The sequence below is a fragment of the Tachyglossus aculeatus genome, chromosome 7 (genome assembly GCF_015852505.1).
Source record: "Tachyglossus aculeatus isolate mTacAcu1 chromosome 7, mTacAcu1.pri, whole genome shotgun sequence".
Taxonomy (NCBI): domain Eukaryota; kingdom Metazoa; phylum Chordata; class Mammalia; order Monotremata; family Tachyglossidae; genus Tachyglossus; species Tachyglossus aculeatus.
In genome coordinates, this window is record NC_052072.1 from 46,738,314 (window position 1) to 46,761,368 (window position 23,055).

At 46.1% G+C, this 23,055-nt stretch overlaps 1 protein-coding gene across 1 annotated transcript in view; it reads left to right on the forward strand.

The window, feature by feature from the left end:
* The first annotated feature begins 849 nt into the window (after nt 1-849).
* Nucleotides 850-23,055, forward strand: part of PFKL (phosphofructokinase, liver type) — a 55,064-nt gene continuing 32,858 nt past the window's right edge. The window contains exons 1-6 of the mRNA XM_038748984.1: nt 850-946; nt 11,096-11,169; nt 14,733-14,810; nt 21,089-21,278; nt 21,669-21,834; nt 22,467-22,511. Coding sequence (XP_038604912.1) covers nt 850-946; nt 11,096-11,169; nt 14,733-14,810; nt 21,089-21,278; nt 21,669-21,834; nt 22,467-22,511 — 650 coding nt within the window. The remainder of the gene's footprint in view (nt 947-11,095; nt 11,170-14,732; nt 14,811-21,088; nt 21,279-21,668; nt 21,835-22,466; nt 22,512-23,055) is intronic.

A 23,055-nucleotide genomic window follows, 5' to 3' on the forward strand; every position in this document is an offset into this window, starting at 1 on the left:
AAGGGGGAAGAGTGGGGCAGGGGGAGGAGCAGGGCAAGGGCAGGGACAGGAGCAGGGCAGAGACAGGTGAAGGGCGGGGGAGGAGCAGGAGCAGGGCAGAGACAGGGCAGGGGAAGGGGGAAGAGGAGGAGCAGGGCAAGGACAGGGGAAGGGCAGGGGGAGGAGCAGGGGAAGGGGGAAGAGTCGGGCAGGGGCAGGGAGAGGAGCAGGGCAGGGAGAGGAGCAGGACAGAAACAGGGGCAGGGGGAGGAGCAGAGAGAGGAGCAGGGCAAGGGCAGGGACAGGGCAGGGACAGGAGCAGGGTAGAGACAGGGCAGGGAAAGGGGGAAGAGCAGGGCAGGGGAAAGAGTCGGGCAGGGAGAGGAGCAGGACAGAGACAGGGGCAGGAGCAGAGGGAGGAGCAGGGCAAGGGCAGGGACAGGGCAGGAGCAGGAGCAGGGTAGAGACAGGGCAGGGAAAGGGGGGAGAGCAGGGCAGGGGGAGGAGCAGGGCAGGAGCAGGGTAGAGACAGGGCAGGGAAAGGGGGAAGAGCAGGGCAGGGGGAGGAGCAGGACAAAGGCAGGGGAAGGAACAGGAACAGGGCAGGGGAAGGGGGAAGAGTGGGGCAGGGGCAGGAGGAGGAGCAGGAGCAGGGCAGAGACAGGGGCAGGGGGAGGAGCAGGAGCAGAGAGAGCACCAGGGACAGGGAAGGGGAGGAGCAGGGGGAGGAGCAGGAGCAGGGCAGAGACAGGGGCAGGAGCAGGGAGAGGGTGAGGGTTCGGGGGTCGGGCCTGGGTGTGGGGGCAGCAGGAGCAGGGCGGGTGGGCAGGCGGGCGGGCGGGCGGGCGGGCGGGCGGGCAGGCGGGCAGCATGGCGGCGGTGGCGGTGGAGGAGGAGCTGGAGAAGCTGCGGATGTCCGGGGCCGGGAAGGCCATCGCCGTGCTGACCAGCGGCGGGGACGCCCAGGGTGAGCGGGCACGGCGCCACCGCCACGGCCGGGACACCGTTTGGGGCCGTAGGGCTGGCCGGGGCGCGGGGGGGTTGGGAGGCCCTGTCTGGGGGCACACGGCTGGTGGGGGGCCCTCTGGGGGGGCACAAGACCGGCTGGGCGTGGACTGGGGGGGAGAGGACTGTTGGGGGGCCCGGTCTGGGGGCGCCAGGCTGGCCGGTCACCATTTAGGGGCACAGGACCGGCTTGGCACGGTCTGGGGACATAAGGCCGGAGGCCACAACATTAGCCGGGTGATGCCATTTATTAAGCGCTTACTATGTGCCAAGCACCGTTCTAAGCGCGGGGGAGGGTTACAAGGTGGTCAGGTTGTCCCACGTGGACCTCACCGCCTTAATCCCCATTTTACAGTTGAGGGAACTGAGGCCCGGAGAAGTGAAGTGACTTGCCCAGAGTCACACGGTAGACAGGTGGCAGAGCCGGGATTAGAACCCATGACCTCTGACCCCCAAACCCGGGCCCTGTCCACTGAGCCAACCTTGGACCGGTCAGTTGACTTTTCTGGGCCTCAGTTACCTCATCGGGAAAATGGGGATTGAGACCCTGAGCCCCACGTGGGACAGGGATCGTGTCCAACCCGATTTCCTTGTGTCCACCCCAGCGCTTAGTGCAGTGTCTGGCACATCATTCATTCATTCAATCGTATTTATTGAGCGCTTACTGTGTGCAGACACTGTAGTAAACGCTCGGGAAGTACAAGTTGCCAACGTATAGAGACGGCCCCTACCCAACAGCGGGCTCACAGTCTTTATTTGTTAAGCGCTTACTAGGTGCCAAGCACTGTTCTAAGCGCTGGGGCGGTTACATGGTGATCAAGTTGTGGGGCTCACAGTCTTCATCCCCATTTTATAGATGAGGTAACTTGAGGCTCAGAGAAGTTCAGCGACTTGCCCAAGGTCACTTAAGACTGTGATTTAAGACTGGGGATTAAGACGGTGAGCCCCACGTGGAACAACCTGATCACTTTGTAACCTCCCCAGCGCTTAGAACAGTGCTCTGCACATAGTAAGTGCTTAATAAATGCCATTATTATTATTATTATTATTCCCATTTTATAGATGAGGGAACTGAGACCCAGAGAAGTGAAGTGACTTTCCCAAGGTCACTTAAGACTGGGAATTAAGACAGTGAGCCCCACGTGGGACAACCTGATCACCTTGTAACCTCCCCAGCGCTTAGAATGGTGCTCTGCACATAGTAAGCGCTTAATAAATGCCATTATTATTATTATTAATCCCCATTTTACAGATGAGGGAAGTGAGACCCAGAGAAGTGAAGTGACTTACCCAAGGTCACTTAAGACTGGGGATTAAGACAGTGAGCCCCACGTGGGACAACCTGATCACCTTGTAACCTCCCCAGCGCTTAGAATAGTGCTCTGCACATAGTAAGCGCTTAATAAATGCCATCATTATTATTATTAATCCCCATTTTACAGATGAGGGAAGTGAGACCCAGAGAAGTGAAGTGACTTACCCAAGGTCACTTAAGACTGGGGATTAAGACAGTGAGCCCCACGTGGGACAACCTGATCACCTTGTAACCTCCCCAGCGCTTAGAATAGTGCTCTGCACATAGTAAGCGCTTAATAAATGCCATCATTATTATTATTAATCCCCATTTTACAGATGAGGGAAGTGAGACCCAGAGAAGTGAAGTCACTTGGCCAACGTCACCCAGCAGACAAATGGTGGAGCTGGGATTTGAAACCACCACTTATGACTCCCAAGCCCGGGCTCTATCCACTGAACCACAGGACCTTACCATTATTGTTATTATTGTACTTTCCCAAACGCTTAGTACAGTGCTCTGCTTAATAAATGCGATTGGTCGAATCCTGGCTCCGCCACACGTCTGCTGTGAGACCTCGGGCAAGCCACTTAACTTCTCTGAGCCTCAGTTACCTCATCAGTAAAATGGGGATTAAGACTGTGAGCCCCGCAACTTGATCACCTTGTATCCCCCCCAGCGCTTAGAACAGCACTTTGCACATAGTAAGTGCTTCACAAATGCCATTATTATTATTATATAGCTATAATTGTATTTATTCAGACGATTTTGACACTTATCTACATATTTTTTGTTGTCCATCTCCCCCTTCTAGACTGTGAGCCCGTTGTTGGGCAGGGACCGTCTCTATATGTTGCCGACTTGTACTTCCCAAGCGCGTAGTCCAGTGCTCTGCACACAGTAAGTGCTCAATAAATACGATTGAATGAATGAATGATCCCGGTTCTGTCACTCCTCTGCTGTGTGACACTGAGCAACCTGCTGCACGTATCTGTGCCTGTTCCAACGACTGTACGTAAAATGGTGATTCAGAGTCTCTATATGTTGCCAACTTGTACTTCCCAAGCGCTTAGTACAGTGCTCTGCACACAGTAAGCGCTCAATAAATACGATTGAATGAATGAATTTATTACGTAAATGGTGTACGTGAAATGGTGATTCAGAGTGGACAGCGTCCAACCTGATGAAGCTTGTATCACGTGGCTTAGTGGTTTGGGAGTCAGAGGTCGTGGGTTCTAATCCTGCGCTGCCACTTATTCATTCATTCAGTCGTATTTATTGAGTGCTTACTGTGTGCAGAGCACTGTACTACATGCTTGGGAGAGGACAAGTTGGCAACATATAGGGACGGGCCCTACCCACCAGCAGGCTCGCACTTATCAGCTGTGTGACCTTGGGCAAGTCACTTCACTTATCTGGGCCTCAGTTCCCTCATCTGTAAAATGGGGATTAAGACTGTTGAGCCCCGCGGGGGCCAACCTGATGTCCTTGTATCTCCCCCAGCGCTTAGAACAGTGCTTGGCACATAGTAAGCGCTTAACAAATGCCATAATTATTAGTATTTGTTATTCCTGGGCCTCAGTTCCCTCATCTGTAAAATGGGGATAAAGCCTGTGAGCCCCACGTGGGACAAACTGATAACCCTGTGTCTCCCCCAGTGCTTAGAACCGTGCTTGGCACATGGTAAGCGCTTAACAAATATTATTATTATTATGGACACATTCCCTGCCCACAATGAGATCACAGTCTATAGGGTGAGGCAGTCATTATAAATAAATAACAGAACAATTTCAGCTATATACGTAGGTGCTGCGTGTATATAAACAGTGCTTAGAACAGTGCTTTGCACATAGTAAGCACTTAACAGATGCCATTATTATTACTTATTGTTGGGAAGGGACCGTCTCTATATGTTGCCAACTGTACTTCCCAAGCGCTTAGTACACTGCTCTGCACACAGTAAGCACTCAATAAATACGATTGAATGAATGAATTTATTATTTTCTGTGCCTCAGTTCCCTCATCTGTAAAATGGGGATAAAGACTGTGAGCCCCACGTGGGACAAACTGATAACCTTGTATCTCCCCGAGAGCTTAGAACTGTGCTTGGCACATAGTAAGCGTTTAACAAATATTATTATTATTATTATGGACACATACCCTGTCCACAAGGAGATCACAAGGAGATGGTGAGGCAGTCATTATAAATAAATTAATAGATCAATTACAGCTATATACATAGGTGCTGTGTATATATAACCTAGTGCTTAGAACAGTGCTTTGCACATAGTAAGTGCTTAATAAATGCCACTGTTATTATTATCTGTATATATTGTGTATATATCTCTAATTTATTCTAATGGTATTGAGGCCTGTCTACTTGTTTTGTTGTCTGTCTCCCCCTTCTAGACTGTGAGCCCGTTGTTGGGTAGGGACCGTCTCTATCTGTTGCCGATTTGTACTTTCCAAGCGTTTAGTACAGTGCTCTGCACATAGTAAGCGCTTAATAAATGCCACTATTATTATTATCTGTATATATTGTGTATGTATCTCTAATTCTATTTATTCTAATGATATTGAGGCCTGTCTACTTGTTTTGTTGTCTGTCTCCCCCCCCCCCCCCCCCCCCCAGACTGTGAGCCCGTTGTTGGGAAGGTACCGTCTCTTTATGTTGCCAACTTGGACTTTCCAAGCATTTAGTCCAGTGCTCTGCACACAGTAAGCGCTCAATAAATATGATTAAAGATTGAATGAATGAATAGGAGGCCTTCCCAGACTGAGCCCCCTTTTTCCTTTCCTCCTCCCCATCCCCCCGCCCTACCTCCTTCCCTTCCCCACAGAACCTGTATTTGTTTGTACAGATTTATTACTCTATTTTACTTGTACATATTTACTATTCTATTTATTTCATTTTGTTAATATGTTTTGTTTTGCTGTCTGTCTCCCCCCTTCTAGACTGTAATATCGTTAATGGGTGGGGACCGTCTCTAGATGTTGCCAACTTGTCCTTCCCAAGCGCTTAGTACAGTGCTCTGCACACAGTAAGCGCTCAATAAATGCCACTGTTATTACTGTCTGTATTTATTGTGTATGTATCTCTAATTCTATTTATTCTAATGGTATTGAGGCCTGTCTACTTGTTTTGTTTGTTGTCTGTCTCCCCCTTCTAGTCTGTGAGCCCGTTGTTGGGTAGGGACCGTCTCTATATGTTGCCAACTGGTCCTTCCCAAGCGCTTAGTACAGTGCTTTGCACACAGTAAGTGCTCAATAAATATGATTAAAGATTGAATGAATGAATAGGAGGCCTTCCCAGACTGAGCCCCCTTTATCCTCTCCTCCTCCCCATCCCCCCTGCCCTACCTCCTCCTCTTCCCCCATCACCAGTATTTGTACAAATTTATCACTCTATTTTACTTGTACATATTTTACTATTCTATTTTATTTTGTTAATATGTGTTGTTTTGCTGTCTGTCTCCCCCCTTCTAGACTGTGAATGAATGAATGCTGAGGGTGTGTGTGGGGGGCGGTCACGTGGTGCTCGGGGGAGAGGTCACGTGGTGGGGGAGCGTCACGTGACGCGGGCCCAGGCATGAGCTGTAGAACGAGCGATTCCCGATCGCCCGCCGCTGGCGCCTCGGCGGCCGCTGGCCAGGCCTGATAAGTGGCTCGCCGAGCTGCGGAGCGACCCGCCGGCGCCCCCTCGAGGCTGGGAGGCGGCGGTGCGCCTAGCACCTGTCCCCTCAGGGGAAGTAGGCCGCATGGTCGACCCACAGAGACACTGACTGACCAATAGAGCCGTTAATAATAATAATAAATAATAATAATAATAATAGGAGCCGTTAATAATAATAAATAATAATAATAGTCACCCATTTCTAGACTGTGAGCCCACTGTTGAGTAGGGACCGTCTCTAGATGTTGCCAGCTTGGACTTCCCAAGCGCTTAGTCCAGTGCTCTGTGCACAGTAAGCGCTCAGTAAATACGATTGGGCATTCATCCATTCGTTCAATCAGTCGTATTGATTGCGCGCTTACTGTGTGCAGAGCGCTGGACTAAGCGCTTGCACTGTATTAAGCGCTTACTGCTATTCATTCAATCATATTTATTGAGTGCTTACTGTGTGCAGGGCGCTGGACTAAGCGCTTGCACTGTATTAAGCGCTTACTGCTATTCATTCAATCGTATTTATTGAGCGCTTACTGTGTGCAGAGTACTGTTGGGTAGGGACTGTCTCTATATGTTGCCAGCTTGTACTTCCCAAGCGCTTAGTACAGTGCTTTGCACACAGTAAGCACTCAATAAATACGATTGAATGAGTGAATGAATAAATACGATTGGGCATTTATCCATTCATTCAATCAGTCGTATTTATTGAGCGCTTACTCTGTGCAGAGCACTGGACTAAGCACTTGCCCTGTTAAGCGCTTACTGCTATTCATTCATTCAATCGTACTTATTGAGCACTTACTGTGTGCAGAGCACTGGACTAAGCACTTGCCCTGTATTAAGCGCTTACTGCTATTCATTCATTCAATTGTACTTATTGAGAACTTACTGTGTGCAGAGCACTGTACTAAGCGCTTGCCCTGTATTAGGCGCTTACTGCTATTCATTCATTCAATCGTACTTATTGAGCACTTACTGTGTGCAGAGCACTGTACTAAGGGCTTGCCCTGTATTAAGCGCTTACTGCTATTCATTCACTCAATCGTACTTATTGAGTGCTTACTGTGTGCAGAGCACTGTACTAAGCGCTTGCCCTGTATTAAGCACTTACTGCTATTCATTCACTCAATCGTACTTATTGAGCGCTTACTGTGTGCAGAGCACTGTACTAAGCGCTTGCCCTGTCTAAGCGCTTACTACTATTCATTCATTCAGTCGTACTTATTGAGCGCTTACTGTGTGCAGAGCACTGTACTAAGCGCTTGGGAAGTCCAAGTTGGCAACACACAAGAGACGGTCCCTACCCAACAGCGGGCTTACAGTCTAGAAGGGGGAGACACACAACAAAACAAAACATATTAACAAAATTAAATAAATAGAATATGTACAAATAAAATCAACAAATAGAGTAATAAATCCATACAAACATATGTACATATATACAGGTGCTGTGGGGAGGGGAAGGAGGTAAGGTGGGGGGGATGACAGCAGAAAGGGAGAGAGACACGGGGTCACCCCTCCTCCTCTGGATGTCTTCTGAAGAACTGGAAGGGGAAAGGTGTCGGGGAGAAGGGGGGCTATCAAAGAAAGGGGAAAAAAAAAATCCCAGATCCAGGGAGGAAGGGAAGAGGTGTCCTGGAAAGGAGAGGAAGAAGGATTTTGAAAGAATTTTCCGTTGTTGAAGGATCAATCAATCAATCGTATTTATTGAGCGCTTACGGTGTGCAGAGCACTGTACTAAGCGCTTGGGAAGTACAAGTTGGCAACATATAGAGACAGTCCGTACCCAACAGTGGGCTTTTGATCGGAATAATCCAGGTTGTCAGGCATTGGAATTTACTTAAGCGCCTTATCTTCACTGCTTGAATTAAGCAGATAATTGCTGCTCTCCAGTGTTGGAATCGGAAAGAAGTAGACAGTTTGTGTTCCCTTTAATGTTGTTTTGATTTGTGCCGTTGTTCCATGGTGTAGCCAAGAATAACCTTAGTTCCTTTGTGTCCTGCAGTTTGGGAATTATGGAAAATATTATTAATTATTTATTTTACTTGTTCATATCTATTCTATTTATTTTATTTTGTTAGTATGTTTGCTTTTGTTCTCTGTCTCCCCCTTTTAGACTGTGAGCCCACTGATAGGTAGGGACTGTCTCTGTATGTTGCCAATTTGTGCTTCCCAAGCGCTTAGTACAGTGCTCTGCACACAGTAAGCGCTCAATAAATACGATTGATGATGAAATGGGACACATTGATGTTCCCAGGTCCTGCTGAAGTAGTGTTTCATGCTAGTTAACAAAGCATCCTGTTAGTACACAATGTAGAGCTGCATTTTTGATAGAGAGGGCGGGAGCACATTGGCGATTTCTCCTAACCAAGCTTAATATCCAATTCTTGGAGCCTGGCATATCTGATCGTTCATCCACTTCATTCAATCATATTTACTGAGCACTTACTGTGTGCGGAGCACTGTACTAAGCGCTTGGGAGAGTACAATACAACAGCAAGCAGGCACATTCCCTTCCCACAACAAGCTCACAATCTAGAGGAGGAGACAGACATTTATATACACAAATAAATTGCAGATCTATACATATGTGCTGTGACGATGGGAGGGAGGATGAATGAAGGGAGCAAGTCAGGGTGATTCAGAAAGGAGTGGGAGAAGAGGAGGGCTTAGTCAAGGAAGGCTTCTTGGAGGAAATGTGCCTTCAAGATGGCCTTGAAGCAGGGGAGAGCAATTATCTGTCCAAGCGCTTAGTACAGTGCTCTGCACGCAGTAAGCCCGCAATAAATATGATTGAATGAATGAATGAGGAAGGAACTCATATGTTTAAAGTCATTTCAGTCAGGAAATGAATTCTTGGAATGCCCCCGCAAGGAGAAAATCCCTGAGCAGAAACTGGGCTTCGTGAGAAAATCCTTGAGAAAATAATATAATATAATAATAATTAATTAATTAATCTTGTAACAATATAATATAAAAAAATAATAAGCCCCATGGGCAGGTGCATTCTCTTCTCTTCAGTCAATCAATCGTATTCATTGTCGTATTTATTGAGCACTTACTGTGTGCAAAGCCCTGTACAAAATACTTGGGAGAGTACATTGCAACAACAGACACACTCCCTGCCCACAGCAAGCTCACAGTCTATAGGGGTAAGACAGACATTAATATAAATAAATTACGGATAAGTATGTAAGTATTGTCTGGCTCAGGGGAGGGTGGATTTTAAAGCTGTTGTGAAGGTTGAACTGGCAGTATTTAGTGATAGATTGAATATGTAGGTGAACGCCAAGGCCACGGGCTCAAGAGACTGGAAGGATGGTGATGCTGTTGGGAAGAGCATGGGCTCGGGAGTCAGAGGACATGGGTTCTAATCCCGGCTCTTCCAGCTGCCTGCTGTGTGACCTTGGACAAGTCACTTGACTTCTCTGGCCTCAGTTACGTCATCTATAAAGTGGAAGATTAAGATTGTGAACTCCATCCGGGACGGGGACTGTGTCCAAGCTGATTATCTTGTATCTAACGTAGAACGGTGTTTGGCACATAGCACTTAACGAATCCCATAATTATTATTATTACAGTGATGGGAAAGCGAGAAAGAGGGCAGGGTTTGGGTGGGAAGGTAAGGAGTTCTTTTTTGGACGTGTTGAGTTTGAAGTGACTGCAGGACATCTAGTAGAGATGCCTTGAAGGTGAAATGTGAGACTGCAGAGAGGGAGGGAGAGCGGCGGGGATGGAGGTGTAGATTTGTGAGTCAGCCACATAGAGGAGGTAGTTGAAGCCGGGGGAACGATTGAATTCTCCAAGGGAGAGGGTTTAGATGGAGAACAGAAAGGGACACAGGACTAAACCTTGAGGTGATGCTCATAGTGAAGGAAAGCAGAGGAAGAGCCGGTGAATGAGAAGGAGCGGCCAGAGAGATAGGAAGAGAACCAGGAGAGGACAGTGTCAGCGAAGCTGAGGCTGGATAATGTTTTCAGGAGAAGATGGTGGTCTGCAGTGTCAAAGGCAGCTGAGCGGTTGAGGAGGATTAGGTTGTAGTAGAGGCCGTTGGATTCGGCAAGAAGGAGATCATTGGTGACCTTGGAGAGGATGGTTTCTGTTGAGTAAAGGGGATGGAAGCCAGATCGGAGCCGGGGGGGGGGGGGGGGGGGGGGGGGTCAAGGAGAAAATTGGAGGAGAGGTACTGGAGACAGTGGTTGTAGACAACTCGTTTAAAGAATTTAGAGAGGAATGGTTGGAGGGAGATGGGAGATAGGTGGAGGGAGCAGTGGGATCAAGGGAGGGTTTTGTTTTTGAATAGGGGAGACATGAGCATGTTTGAAAGCAAGGGGAAGAAGCCATTGGAGAGTGAACAGTTGAAAATGGCAGTCAGAGAGGGAAGAAGGGAGGGGGCGAGTGTTTTGGAGAGGTACGATGGGATGGGGTCAGATGTGCAGATGGAGGGAGTGGATTTTGAGACAAGGCAGGAGTTATCCTCTTGAGATACTGCTGACAAGGATGGGAGAGTTAAGGAAGGGGCAGCAGGAGGGAGGGATTAAAGAGGAGTAGGGGAGATTTTAGGGCGATCAGTTCATTTTCTTATCATCACCTGGGTTTGCTCTGCTCAGAGACGACGTCTTCGGGTCCCCCAGGTGAAGAGCTGTCATGGCTGTCTTCATGACCTCGCCTAGAATATAGAGGATATCCGGGCAGGGGCCGCACAAGACAATTAAAGGTCTCGTAAACTAATACTTGAAATATGAGAGAGGGTAATTTCTTCTGTAGGCACACGTTTATTTTCTACTCCTTTGACCTTTTAACGTTTTGCAAAGGGATGGAGTAGGTAACAAACTATATTTGAGTTCAGGAAGATTTATCTCCATTTGTTTTCACGATTATCCTTTTTCCTCCTGCCTCTGCTTTGTTTTGGGTCCTGGTTAAGTCACCTACCCTCTTTAAATCACCTCCCAAAAGAACATGAAGGCAACCTTTGTCTCGTCTCTCTCACAACTGGGTGGGTGAGATTTTCAAAAATGCCCATTAAGTGGTTAGATCAATCAATCGTATTTATTGAGCGCTTACTATATGCAGAGCACTGTAAAAAGTAGATAAAAAGTATCATGTATATTTTACAAATATCATTAATATCGGGACGAATTTCTTTCTAGGTATGAATGCTGCAGTCCGGGCTGTGACTCGTATGGGGATATATGTTGGAGCAAAAGTTTTCCTGATTTATGAGGTATGGCCGACAGTTCATTGTTGAGAGACTGAATATTTTATCTCTTGGCTTGGAATTTTGTAGGTCCTTCCAGCAGAACTGGAAATGAAGGTTTGGAATACAGCTGACATTATTTAGGCAGCATCCTTGAATTCAGGTCACTGCCCTTTTTCTTTTATACGATGGATGCGCCGAATAGAGTACGGCAAGCTGATTCCAGAGAAAATCCAGTGACTCTTGAGAAGTCTGCTAGACTAACCCCACTGCCTTCAGTCAGAATTGTAGTAGCAATAGACAGTCAGTAAAACAGGTGTTTCTTTAGGCTCTCATTACCAAGAAATATTTATTTATTGTTTCCCTAATTCCTTTATGCGGTGCTCAAAGTCAATTTTCTATCTCTGTGATTTTAGTGATGGTGGAATGGATGAACTGAGCTGTGAAGGAAGTTGGGGAATTATCTCAGTTCCTTCTATTCTTGATTTTTGGTTTGTTATATGCGGTTACTATTACTCTCTTGGTCCTTTGAGATTCCTATTTTGTATCAAGTGCCTGAGCCAGATTTCCAAGCCCCCAGCCTATGGAAATGTGGTTGGCTTGCTTCCAGAAATGGCCAGTCTGCTCATTCTGCCAGAGTCAAAGTCCACTTTGTATTTTGGAAAATGGTGAATTTTGCAGTCATTTTCGTTTTACACCGTTCAAACTGATCACTTTCAGCCCCGCCACCTCCCGTACAAAATAATCTGCTTCCAGGCGGGAAAGTGAAGATGATGAGGAGTAGTTTGAAAACAGTTTTGACCCGAATGTATTTCATCCATCTGATGATGTTCCCAGAATAGCAGAGTTGATTGTTGGATCAGAAACTGAGCGAGTTTTTAGAGGTGTTGTAGCAGCTCCATCTGCTCAGCCAACAGGTCAGTGGTGTGTTCCAGCCATTTTGAAAGTGGGTTGTATTGTGCATTGTTCCCTGCACTTCTGACATTTTGGGGTCTGAGACCCATAAATAATTGCAACTTGCTCAAGGAAGGACTCTTGCAGCCCGTGGATTTGGGAAAGTGGGAGTTTGGATTGTGTTATAATAGTCTTGCCCTCTTCCTGATCCTATCGGGAGAGGAGAGACTTTCTGTATTCCTAGCTCTAAAAAAGAAAACAAGTGGGTGTGCTTCGTTTATTTTTGATTAGGACATAATTTTAGATTGGGACATACCAATCCTCATCTCCCTTAACTGTAACCCTAACACTAACCTATGTTTGGAAACTCTTGTGCAGGTGATAAGATAGCCTGGCTTTCTGGTTTAAGCACAAGACTAGGAGACTGGATATTGTATCAGGAACTTGGAGATTCCCGATGACATAACCATAAAGATTATTCATTAGTTAGTATCTACGTGATACCGGCCATTGTTATTTATGATCTTGCCTGCGTGGAGAGAACTCTTTAGACTTTAGCCACTGTTTTCAGGTATATCAATCAATCAATCGTACTTATTGAGCGCTTACTGTGTGCAGAACACTGTACTAAGCGCTTGGGAAGTACAAGTTGGCAACATATAGAGACGGTCCCTACCCAACAGTGGGCTCATATCTGTTTCCAGCATGACCTAGTGGATAAGAGCAAGCACCTAGGAGACAGAAGGATGTGGGTTCAAATCCCAGCTCTGCCACTAGTCTGCTGTGTGACCTTGGGCCAGTCACTTAACATCTCTGTGCCTCAGTTACCTCATCTATAAAATGGGGATTAAGACTGTGAGTCCTATGTGGGACAGGGACTGTGTCCAAACTGATGATCTTGTACATATTTATTGTATTTAACTTTGTTAATATGTTTTGTTTTATTCTCTGTCTCCCCCTTCTAGACTGTGAGCCCGCTGTTGGGTACGGACCGTCTCTATATGTTGCCAACTTGGACTTCCCAAGCGCTTAGTACAGTGTTCTGCACACAGTAAGCGCTCAATAAATACGATTGAATGAATGAATCTTGTATCTACCCCGGTGCTTAGAACAGTCAGTGCTTGACACATTGTAAGTGCTTTGCAAATACCACCATTATTATCATTATTTCCACGAATCCCACAGAACATTCTCTCTGAGTCCTAAATTTGAGGTCTTTCATAGTTTATAAATCCGAGGTAGCTCCTTCGTATATTCCTCAGGAGACTGGGATTTTTGTAGTCTTAGGACCCATGCTTTGTGGAAGAAGATGAATCTCTAGGCTTTGCCAGTTCTTTCAGTTCAGAGTGAGAAGCAGCATATCCTAGTGGAAAGAGCAGGGGCCTGGGAATCAGAGGACCTGGGTTCTAATTCCGGTTGCACCACTTGTCTGCTGAGTGGCTGAGTGACCTTAGTCAAGTCACTTAACTTCTCTGCGCCTTGGTTACCTAATCTGTGAAATGAGGATTAAGACTGTGAGCCCCATGTGGGACATGGACTGTGTCCAACCTGATTAGCTTGTATCTAGCCCAGCACAAAGTACAGTCCTTGGCACATTGTAAGCCCTTAACAAATACCATTCAAAAAAATGCATTTGCATATATTGGTTGACCTCAACTGATTTAATGCCCTGAACAAATCAATCAATCAATCGTATTGAGCACTTACTGTGTTTAGAGCACTGTACTAAGCGCTTGGGAAGTACAAATTGGCAAACACTATTAATTTCATGCCCTAGTGGGTAAGCATGGGCCTGGAGTCAGAAGGACCTGGGTTCTAGCGCTTAGAACAGCGCTTGGCACATAGTAAGCGCTTAACACATACCATCATTATTATTCCAATACTAGCTCCGCCACTTTTTTTTTGGTATTAAGCACTTACTATGTGCAAAGCACTGTTCTAAGTGCCGGGGGGATACAAGGTGATCAGGTTGTCCCAGATGGGGCTCACAATCTTAATCCCCATTTTCCAGATGAGGTAACTGAGGCACAGAGAAGTTAAGTGGCTTGCCCAAAGTTACACAGCTGACAAGTGGTGGAGCCGGGATTAGAACCCATGACCTCTGACTCCCAAGCCCGGGCTCTTTCCACTGAGCCACTCTGGTTCCCAAACAGCCACTTGTCTGTTGTGTGACCTTGGACAAGTCACTTCACTTTTCTGTGCCTCACATACATCATCTGTAAAATGGGGATGAAGACGGTGAGCCCCATGCGCAGAGAAGCAGCGTGGCTCAGTGGAAAGAGCCCGGGCTTGGGAGTCAGAGGCCATGGGTTCGAATCCCGGCTCAGCCACTTGTCAGCTGTGTGACCTTGGGCAAGCCGCTTCACTTCTCTGGGCCTCAGTTCCCTCATCTGTAAAATGGGGATTAAGACCGTGGGACAACCTGATGACCTTGTATCCCCCCAGCGCTTAGAATAGTGCTTGGCACATAGGAAGCGCTTAACAAATACCATCATTACTATTATTATTATTGTTATGTCCGACAGGGGCACGTCCAACCCGATTAGCTTGTACCTACCCCAGTGCTTAGAACAGTGCTTGCCTCGTAGTAAGCACTTAACAAATAACATTACCAGTATTATTATTATTATTGGTATTACTGATTCCACGGGATAACCTCTTTCACAGCTACATCTTTTTCTCTTTTCTGATTCCAGGGCTACGAAGGCTTGGTGGAAGGAGGAGAGAACATTAAACAGGCAAACTGGCTGAGCGTCTCCAATATTATCCAGTTGGTAAGACTTTGTGGGCAGCTGCTCAAAGTCTCCTGCAATCAAACCCAAGGAATTAGTGGGATAACAAGCTGGATCTCAGCATGAGACTTTTGACTAATCAAGTGTCATCTCCCCTCTCAGGGTCGCACCTAGAAACTTTCCAGTACCAGTCTCGACTTTGGGAGGGACAGTCAAGCAGAGGCCTACCCATTCCATTCCTAGCTTGGGCAGCGGCTAGCGAGTGGAAGGTAATCCGCTATCAAGGCAGATGTTAAATTGAATAGTTAGGGGAGATTAGAGAAAATTCAAAAGGGAAAAAACTATAAATTGAACATGGAACAGATGACCTAGATCAAAGTGCACCAGATTAAAAAAAAAAATAAGGCTAATCAATCGTATTTATCATTGGTATTTATTGAGCATTTACCGTGTGCAGAGCACTGTACTGAGTACTTGGGAGAGTACAATATAACAGAGTTGGTAGACGTTTTCCGGGCCCACAGTGAGCTAACGGTTTAGTGGAATGAGTTAGATCAGCGCAATTCTGTCCCCTGAAAGAGGAGAGAATGGGTTGCCAATTAAGCCCGTCCAGTCAGTAATGTTTAATGGCATCCGTGGCCTGGTCTAAGGAGTCATGGTGCCCTTCTTGGGGGTGAGACGGGGGCAGACTAGCAGGTGATGTCTCAACATGACATCAGAGAAGCAGCGTGGCTCAGTGGAAAGAGCCCGGGCTTGGGAGTCAGAGGTCCTGGGTTCTAATCCCGGCTCCGCCACATGTCCGCCGTGTGACCTTGAGCAAGTCACTTAACTTCTCTGAGCCTGTTACCTCATCTGTAAAATGGGGATTAAGACTGTGAGCCCCACGTGGGACAACCTGATCACCTTGTATCCCCCCAGTGCTTAGAATAGTGCTTTGCACATAGTAAGCGCTTAACAAATGCCATTATTATTATTATTATTATTATTATTATTATTATTATATTATGACACCCAAAGGGCTGTTGAGGGAAGAGTCAAGTGGATGAAAACCCAAGCAGCTGCCCCCAGTGCAGAAGGTTGAGGAAGGAAGAAGGAGATGGAGGGAAAGTCTCTTACTTTCAACTCCTGCCACAGATGGATTGTGCCTGTGGGAGGGAGCTCCAGGTGGGAGAACCAGGACTGATCCTGGCTCAGTCAAGATTATTATAATCTGAGAAGGAATTTACAATAAAAGCAGTCTGATTATTTAACAGTCCTCCAAGGGACCCAATCATCTGATAGATGTGGTGCTAGAGGGGAGGGAACTCTAGTTGGTTCCTGACAGGAAGTGGTTCTCTTAGAGGTGACCAAGAGTTATTTTTTGGATGGCTAATTCTCACGCGCTAGGATTTCTGAAGCGTAGAAAGGACCTTGGAGGAGTCCAGTTCTTCCCTCCTCTTCCCCCAACACCTGCCTCGTGGAACATTTTGTCTGCTGAGAAGAGCAAGACTGGAAAGGAGTGGGAGCAAACCAGTCGAAGCATCATTGCCGAGTAGAAAGAGCACAGCTCTAATCCCGGCTCCGCCATTAGTCCGCTCTGTGATACTGAGCAAGTCACTTAACTTCTCTGTGTCTCAGTTCCCTTATCTGCAAAATGGGGAGTCAATATTTCATCTACCTCCTACTTAGACTGTGAGCCCACGTGGGACCTGATTATTTTGTGTCTACCTTAGCGCTCAGTATAGTGCTTGGCATTCATTCATTCATTCAATCGTATTTATTGAGCTCTTACTGTGTGCAGAGCACTGTACTAAGCGTTTGGGAAGTCCAAGTTGGCAACATATAGAGACGGTCCCTACCCGACAACGGGCTCACAGTCGAGAGGGACTGGATTTGGTTCTGGGTCACCCCAGACTTGTACAGTCATGGCTAAAGCGGAAGCTTCTAGTGGAAAATTCCACCAGGAACACTACCGGTTCCTGGTGTAGACCTGATTAAGGGCAAAATAAGGGCTGCTCACAGGTTGGCTGCGGCCAAAGAGTCGAAAAAATTAGGAGGCTAAAGAAGGGTGTTTCACAAAGCAAGATGTGGTCTCCTATCTAGGATGATTCCTCAAGTGCTGTAAGTTCCCTTCACTCTCAGTTCCTAGTTGGCAGGGAGTGTGTCTACTAACTGTTGTAATAATTATAATTATTATTATTGTGGCATTTGTTCAGCTATTATAGTTATATCTCAATAAGATAATATAATTAATAATATTATTATTATAGTTATAATTGTTATTGTGATTATTATGGCATTTGTTAAGCAATTATTATTGCCTGGGGGGGACAAGGATCAGCCCATCATCAGTGGCATCTATTGAGCACTTACTATGTGCAGAACACCCCACTAAGTGCTTGGTAGAGGACAATAGACCAGTGGCACGGCCTACTAATCCCGCCTCCACCACTTGTCTGCTGTGTGACCTTGGGCAAGTCACTTCACTTCTCTGGGCCTCAGTTACCTCATCTGAAAAATGGGGATGAAAAGTGTGAGCCCCACGGGGGACAACCTGATTACCCTGTATCTACCCCAGTGCTTAGAACAGTGCTTAACAAATGCCACAATGACCGTTATTATTATTATTATATATTATATATATTATTATTATATTATTATTATAATAATAATAGAAGTAATATTAGAACCCAGTGGTTCAGTGCATAGGGGCACCCAAAACCCAATTCTGAAAATGGGACTGGGCTCCTTTCCCACCTGCAAATCTTTCTTCTGACCAAAATTAAGTAATCCTGGCTGCAGAGATTGGCGTTAATACCTTCTACAGGAATGGTGATCAGCCAGTCCGAGTCTTGCTGAAATTCTCAAGTCTTTCTCAACAACTTGTATCTATGCTTCTTCATGTTGTATTTAGGTCACTGTGTGACTTTGTGTGGCTCCCAAAGAAATAGGACCAGTCATCCACCTAGTGAAATGCTGGGGTCCGTAGACTTAGCTCTGTTCCAGACTCCAGAGCCGGGATTTTTATTTTATATATTATTATTTATCCTCCTCTTTTCCTCAGTACCCTCTGTCCTTTGACGTCAGGCAGGGCTGTATAGATTTGGCCTTCACTTTGAAAAAAATGCCGTTGAAAATAGGATTGAACCATTTTGGGAGGAAGTCTGGGGGCCTGGGTTCTAATCCCAGCTCTGCCAATTGCCTGCTCTGTGACCTTGGACAAGTCCCTTAATTTCTCTGTGCCTCAGTTTCCTCATTTGTAAAATCGGGATTAAAAACCCCTTCTCCCTCTGAACTTAGATTGTGAGTCCGTTAGGGGACAGAAAATGGGGGTGACCAAATTTTTCTTGTATCTAGTGTGTTGCTTGGCAAATAGGAAAGGTTTAGCAAATACCATCTTTATCATTATTATTATTATCAGTGTTATTATTATTAGGAAGGCTGTGAGGATTTGTAGTAACATGTTCTCTCTGCCATTTAGACTGAACTCCATGTGGGTCAGGGACTTTATCTGATCAGCGATCTGCTTATCCCATGCTTAGTACAAGCTTGGCTCTTAAATATTATTACTTTATTACCATTATTATTATTTCTGAAGGACTGTCTTTAGAGTTATGGTAACCACTTTTTTTTCAGACATTCATAGTGCCACATTTGGATTGCCATTGAAAAAGTCAAATGAGTAAAAGAAAACAGTTATAATGGGGGAGGGAGATAGGGTAATTATTTTAAGCCATATGAGTATTTTGATTGAAAAGCAGAACTACATGAATGATCCCCTCTCAGAGAAAAAGGAAATGCAGATTGAATGTTTCCAGGCAAGCTATCCGTTTGTGTTGGTTAAAGGGCAAGGCACAGGTTAGAATTTGCTGCCAACACCCATCATCCTCAGGAAATAGAATTAAGGACTCATATTTATAAAGAAAGAGCCTAAGGAAATCCATGTCTCAGCTTGGGCAGGTCACGTCAGTATGGTCCTTGAAAATCTAAAATAGACAGCAATAAACAATAAACCTTTGAACCTGCAGATAATATAAAAGAGGCTATACATTACCTGCAGAAGGTCGAAGCTAGAAAGTGAAAATTGCATTGGGCTTCCCTGTTTACATACATGTCTTTTTCACCTGTGCTTCAAAACAGGAAAAAAAGTTGGATTTTACTCCTGTTTAATTAAGGCACTGTTTCCCTACATGTGCATACTCACTCCCTGTACTTGTAACCTTCTTCAGATCCATGCTTTCTGTCCCAAGATCCTCCAGTGACTTTGGTTTCTATTAGCGACCATAGTTTCAGAACTGCAGGGAAACGGGAGGCAAAGAAACGTTATGACACATTCAGGTTGGAGAGAAAAGTGCAAATAGTGCCAAGGCCAACTGTCCATATTTCAGTGGATCGTCATCACCATTGTAACCAGGTAGCATATGCAGTTTTCTCAAAGACTTCAACTCACCAGAAGCCCGGACGTGATTTCCTTAGGCTCTTTCGTTCCATTGTCACCTTTTCTCCCTTCTCCCTCCAGTATCCCACCTGATTGGGAATGATGTCTCTCTACCCTCAGGTAACAGTTTGGTGCTGCACGTCGCGTGGGCCGCCTCCTTAGCTCCCGCCCCTTCTCCCTGTTTGGCATGACTTCCCACCCTCCCTCCCTGTTGCGGTCGTGTGGCGCTTTCACCTGTTAGTAGACCAGATGGGGCTGAAGTTAGGTGACTTGAGGTTTGCATGGCCCTTGCTGTTCCTCTTCTTGGTAATGAAAGGCCCATGAAGGTGTCAGACACAAGTCCCGGACAGTGTCTGCCTGGGTCTGCATTTTGGACAAGTCAAGGAGTTGGGGAGAGATTCAAAGAAGCAAGAAAAAAGGCGCAATCAACCTCTTCTCTCCCCGCCCCCCCCCCCCAATCAACCCCTCCTTTTTCAAGCACTGTTTCAGTAAATTATTGGGTGACCAAAGGTACATTTAAGCAAAAGCAATGTAGTAAGAGGCCCGGGGTATGGAATATGAGGAGCGGGTTTACATTCCTTAGGCCCAGGGTATGGAATATGAGGAGCGGGTTGACATCCCTTCTGTTGGAATTTTGGGAAAGGCGCCAAGTGCCCAGAACAGCATATAAACAAAAGCAGTGTGTCAATCAGTGGGATTTATTGACTGCTTACTGTAAGCAAAGCACTGTACTAAACATTTGGAGAATAAAATACATTGTATCTGATTCTTGTGCAGCTGCATGCTAACACTGGCTATGGAAAAAGAGGCTAGGAGCTGTAGATACGCAGGCTGGATTCCTGTCTTCAATCCCCTTCCTTTCGCCACTTTTTTTCTTGCACTGGAACTCTGCTTTGTAGTGTATGGATTTTACTTCCAATTTTTGGCTTTTAGTTTTAAAGAATCATCTTAGTTCAGGCTCCGCCATTACGCAGTCTCCCAATTCCAAGCCGTTGCCCCTCACTCTTGTTTCAAAGATTGTCGGGCAAGGTATTCTAGACTCCCAAAGCCCGAAGAGCCTGTGACCCACCAGGGCTTTGGTGATGCTTTTTAGATCCTCAAGGAGGAAGTCACGTTTGTTCACTTATGGAGGAAAAACAGTTAGGTTGGGAAACAATGATATTGGTAGTCAGTGGGAAAGGTGGTCTGGACAACCCAGTCTTTAAGAGAGGTGTAAAGAGCCACTGTGAACTGGTCCTTTCGGAAAGCAAAAACTCAGGAATTGATCTCTACCTATGGTGAGAGGGGAGTCCTGCCTATTTCTTCTCATTTTTTAAAATGGTATTTATGTGCTTACTATGTGTCAGTCTTACTGATCATGAGGGTAGATAGAAGATAATCAGGTAGAACACAGTCCCTGCCACACACGGGGCTCACAGTCTTTATCCCCAATTAAAGATGAGATAGCTGAGACCCAGAGCAGTTGTCATTAATAAATGCCATCATTATTATTACTTATTATTATTATTTGCCCAAGGTCACACAGCAGAGAACTGGCAGAGTCAGGATTAGAACCCAGGCCCTCCAACTCCCAGGCCTGAGTTCTTTCTATTGGGTCATGCTGCTTCTCAGACCACACTGCTTTTACTAGGCCTTGCCGCTTCTCACTGGCAGCTGCTTGACAATTTTAAAATTTGGTCTACTGTAGAGTCCTAAGGATACAGCAAAGTGTTCCGCTTCATCATTCCTGACCTGAAGCAGTGACCTCTGGTGTGAATCGAGGTGTCTGAAAGTTTCCCTACCTTAAGGGTCAGGAGAAATTTATAACCTGGGAAATTTCTGTTTTGCTTCAGACCTACAGATTCCCTCCCGCACCCAATTTGTTACCCACAGGCAAGTTGGTCATTTTTATTTCCCCTCCCAGGGAGGCACCATCATCGGCAGTGCTCGGTGCAAAGCTTTTACCACCCGAGAGGGCCGCCTGTCCGCTGCCTATAATTTGGTTCAGCATGGCATTACCAACCTGTGCGTCATTGGTGGGGATGGCAGCCTGACGGGCGCCAACATCTTCCGCACAGAATGGGGCGGCCTGCTGGAGGAACTGGTGTCTCAAGGTACGTCTGAGGAACGGCAATATAAGGTGGGTCCTAGATCACGGGAGTGGGGCATCAGTACCCCTTGTAGTGGAATTTTTGGAGGAGCCCCTGGAACCGGTTCTTCTTTAACCATTCATTCACGCTGACCTGCGGAAAAAATGTATAATTCCTCTGGCCTATGTGGCTCAAAGCCTCTCCAGGTGGAACTCCTGTCCCCTTCTAGACTGTGAGCCCGCTGTTGGCTAGGGACCATCTCTATATGTTGCCAACTTGTACTTCCCAAGCGCTCTGCACGCAGTAAGCGCTCAATAAATCTGATTGAATGAATGAATAGAACCCGTCATTAGAGGGATCACGGATGTGACCGTTCTAGGATACTTATGTGATTTTTTTTTTTCCCCCAAACAGGGAAGATCACAGAGGCGGTGGCCCAGACGTACTGTCACTTGAACATTGTCGGGTTGGTGGGCTCCATTGACAATGATTTCTGTGGCACTGATATGACCATTGGCACCGACTCAGCCCTGCATCGGATCATGGAGGTGATTGATGCAATCACCACCACAGCTCAGAGGTGAGCATGGGTTTCTCTCTGGCTGGACTCCCACTTTCCTCCATTCTCCCACGTGAAAGGTAAGTAGCGCTGGACTTAGCGGGGATTGCCATTAAGACCAAAAGTCAGGAACATTGGGCTTATTGTCTACTATCTCTCTGATTTGGTCTTTGACCATGGACCTATCATATGACCCCCTTCTGGTGCTGTCTCCCCCTCTGTAACGTAGGAAAACTGTTTGAAATATGGAATGCTGTCAAGGCTAATACAAGTTAAAACCTTGGATGACCGGGGGTGCCTGTTAAATGCTGGATTTGGGAGTGTTCCTGGGAGAAAAATATGGTAGTGTGTTGCAAGAATTTAGGACACCCAGATTCATCAAAACAACTAATTTCCAAATTTTAAATTGGAGAGGCAGATGGGCTGAGAAGGACTGAAGTACACCATTTTTAAAAAACAAACATATTTTTATGGTGTTTGTCAAGGGTGATTGTCAGCTGCTTAATATAAGCTGATCAGGTTGAACATAGTCCACGTCCCATACGGGGCTCACAGTCTCAACTTGAATGTGATTTAGAGAGAGTCTCCCTGCCTTAGTATTTTCTGTCCTCCGGTATCTAACATTTTATCACCTCTCCATTGTTTCTTTGCAGCCATCAGAGGACATTTGTGCTGGAAGTCATGGGCAGGCACTGTGGGTAAGGAAATGTTTTTAGTGATGGCTAACTGATGGGGTAAATTGAGAAGCGGGAGCTATCTCTAGTGGGGATTGGTTTTAGGTTGCGGGGAGTCAGAGAAAGACTAGTTGATGGAGGGTGGAAGGTTCTTGAAAGGAAACTTTGGAGTTTGAAAGAGGAGGAGATGTGGGGAAGAACTGTCGGGTGGCTAGAGAATCTCAGAATCTTGCAGAGAGTATAGAAAATAGGAAGAGGTTTGTGCAGTGTGGGGAACATGGGATTTAGTGAAAAGGAAGAAGGAAAAACCGAGATTGAGAAAGTGTCCTGGAGGATATGGAGTTTAACAGATGTTTTGGGTTGAGGGAGAATTCTTTTTTTCTGAGGATTGACAGAAACAGCATGTCAGGTAAATTGTGACTAGAAAGCAAAATCTGTTTTTATCTCAGAAGGGTTCTGAAGTGGAGGCAGTCATAGCCTTTAAGTATATATCTTATAATAGTTTTAATAGCCTGCTTCCTTCATGTCGCTGAACCTCAAAGATGCATTCTTTTACCCTGAGGATTTG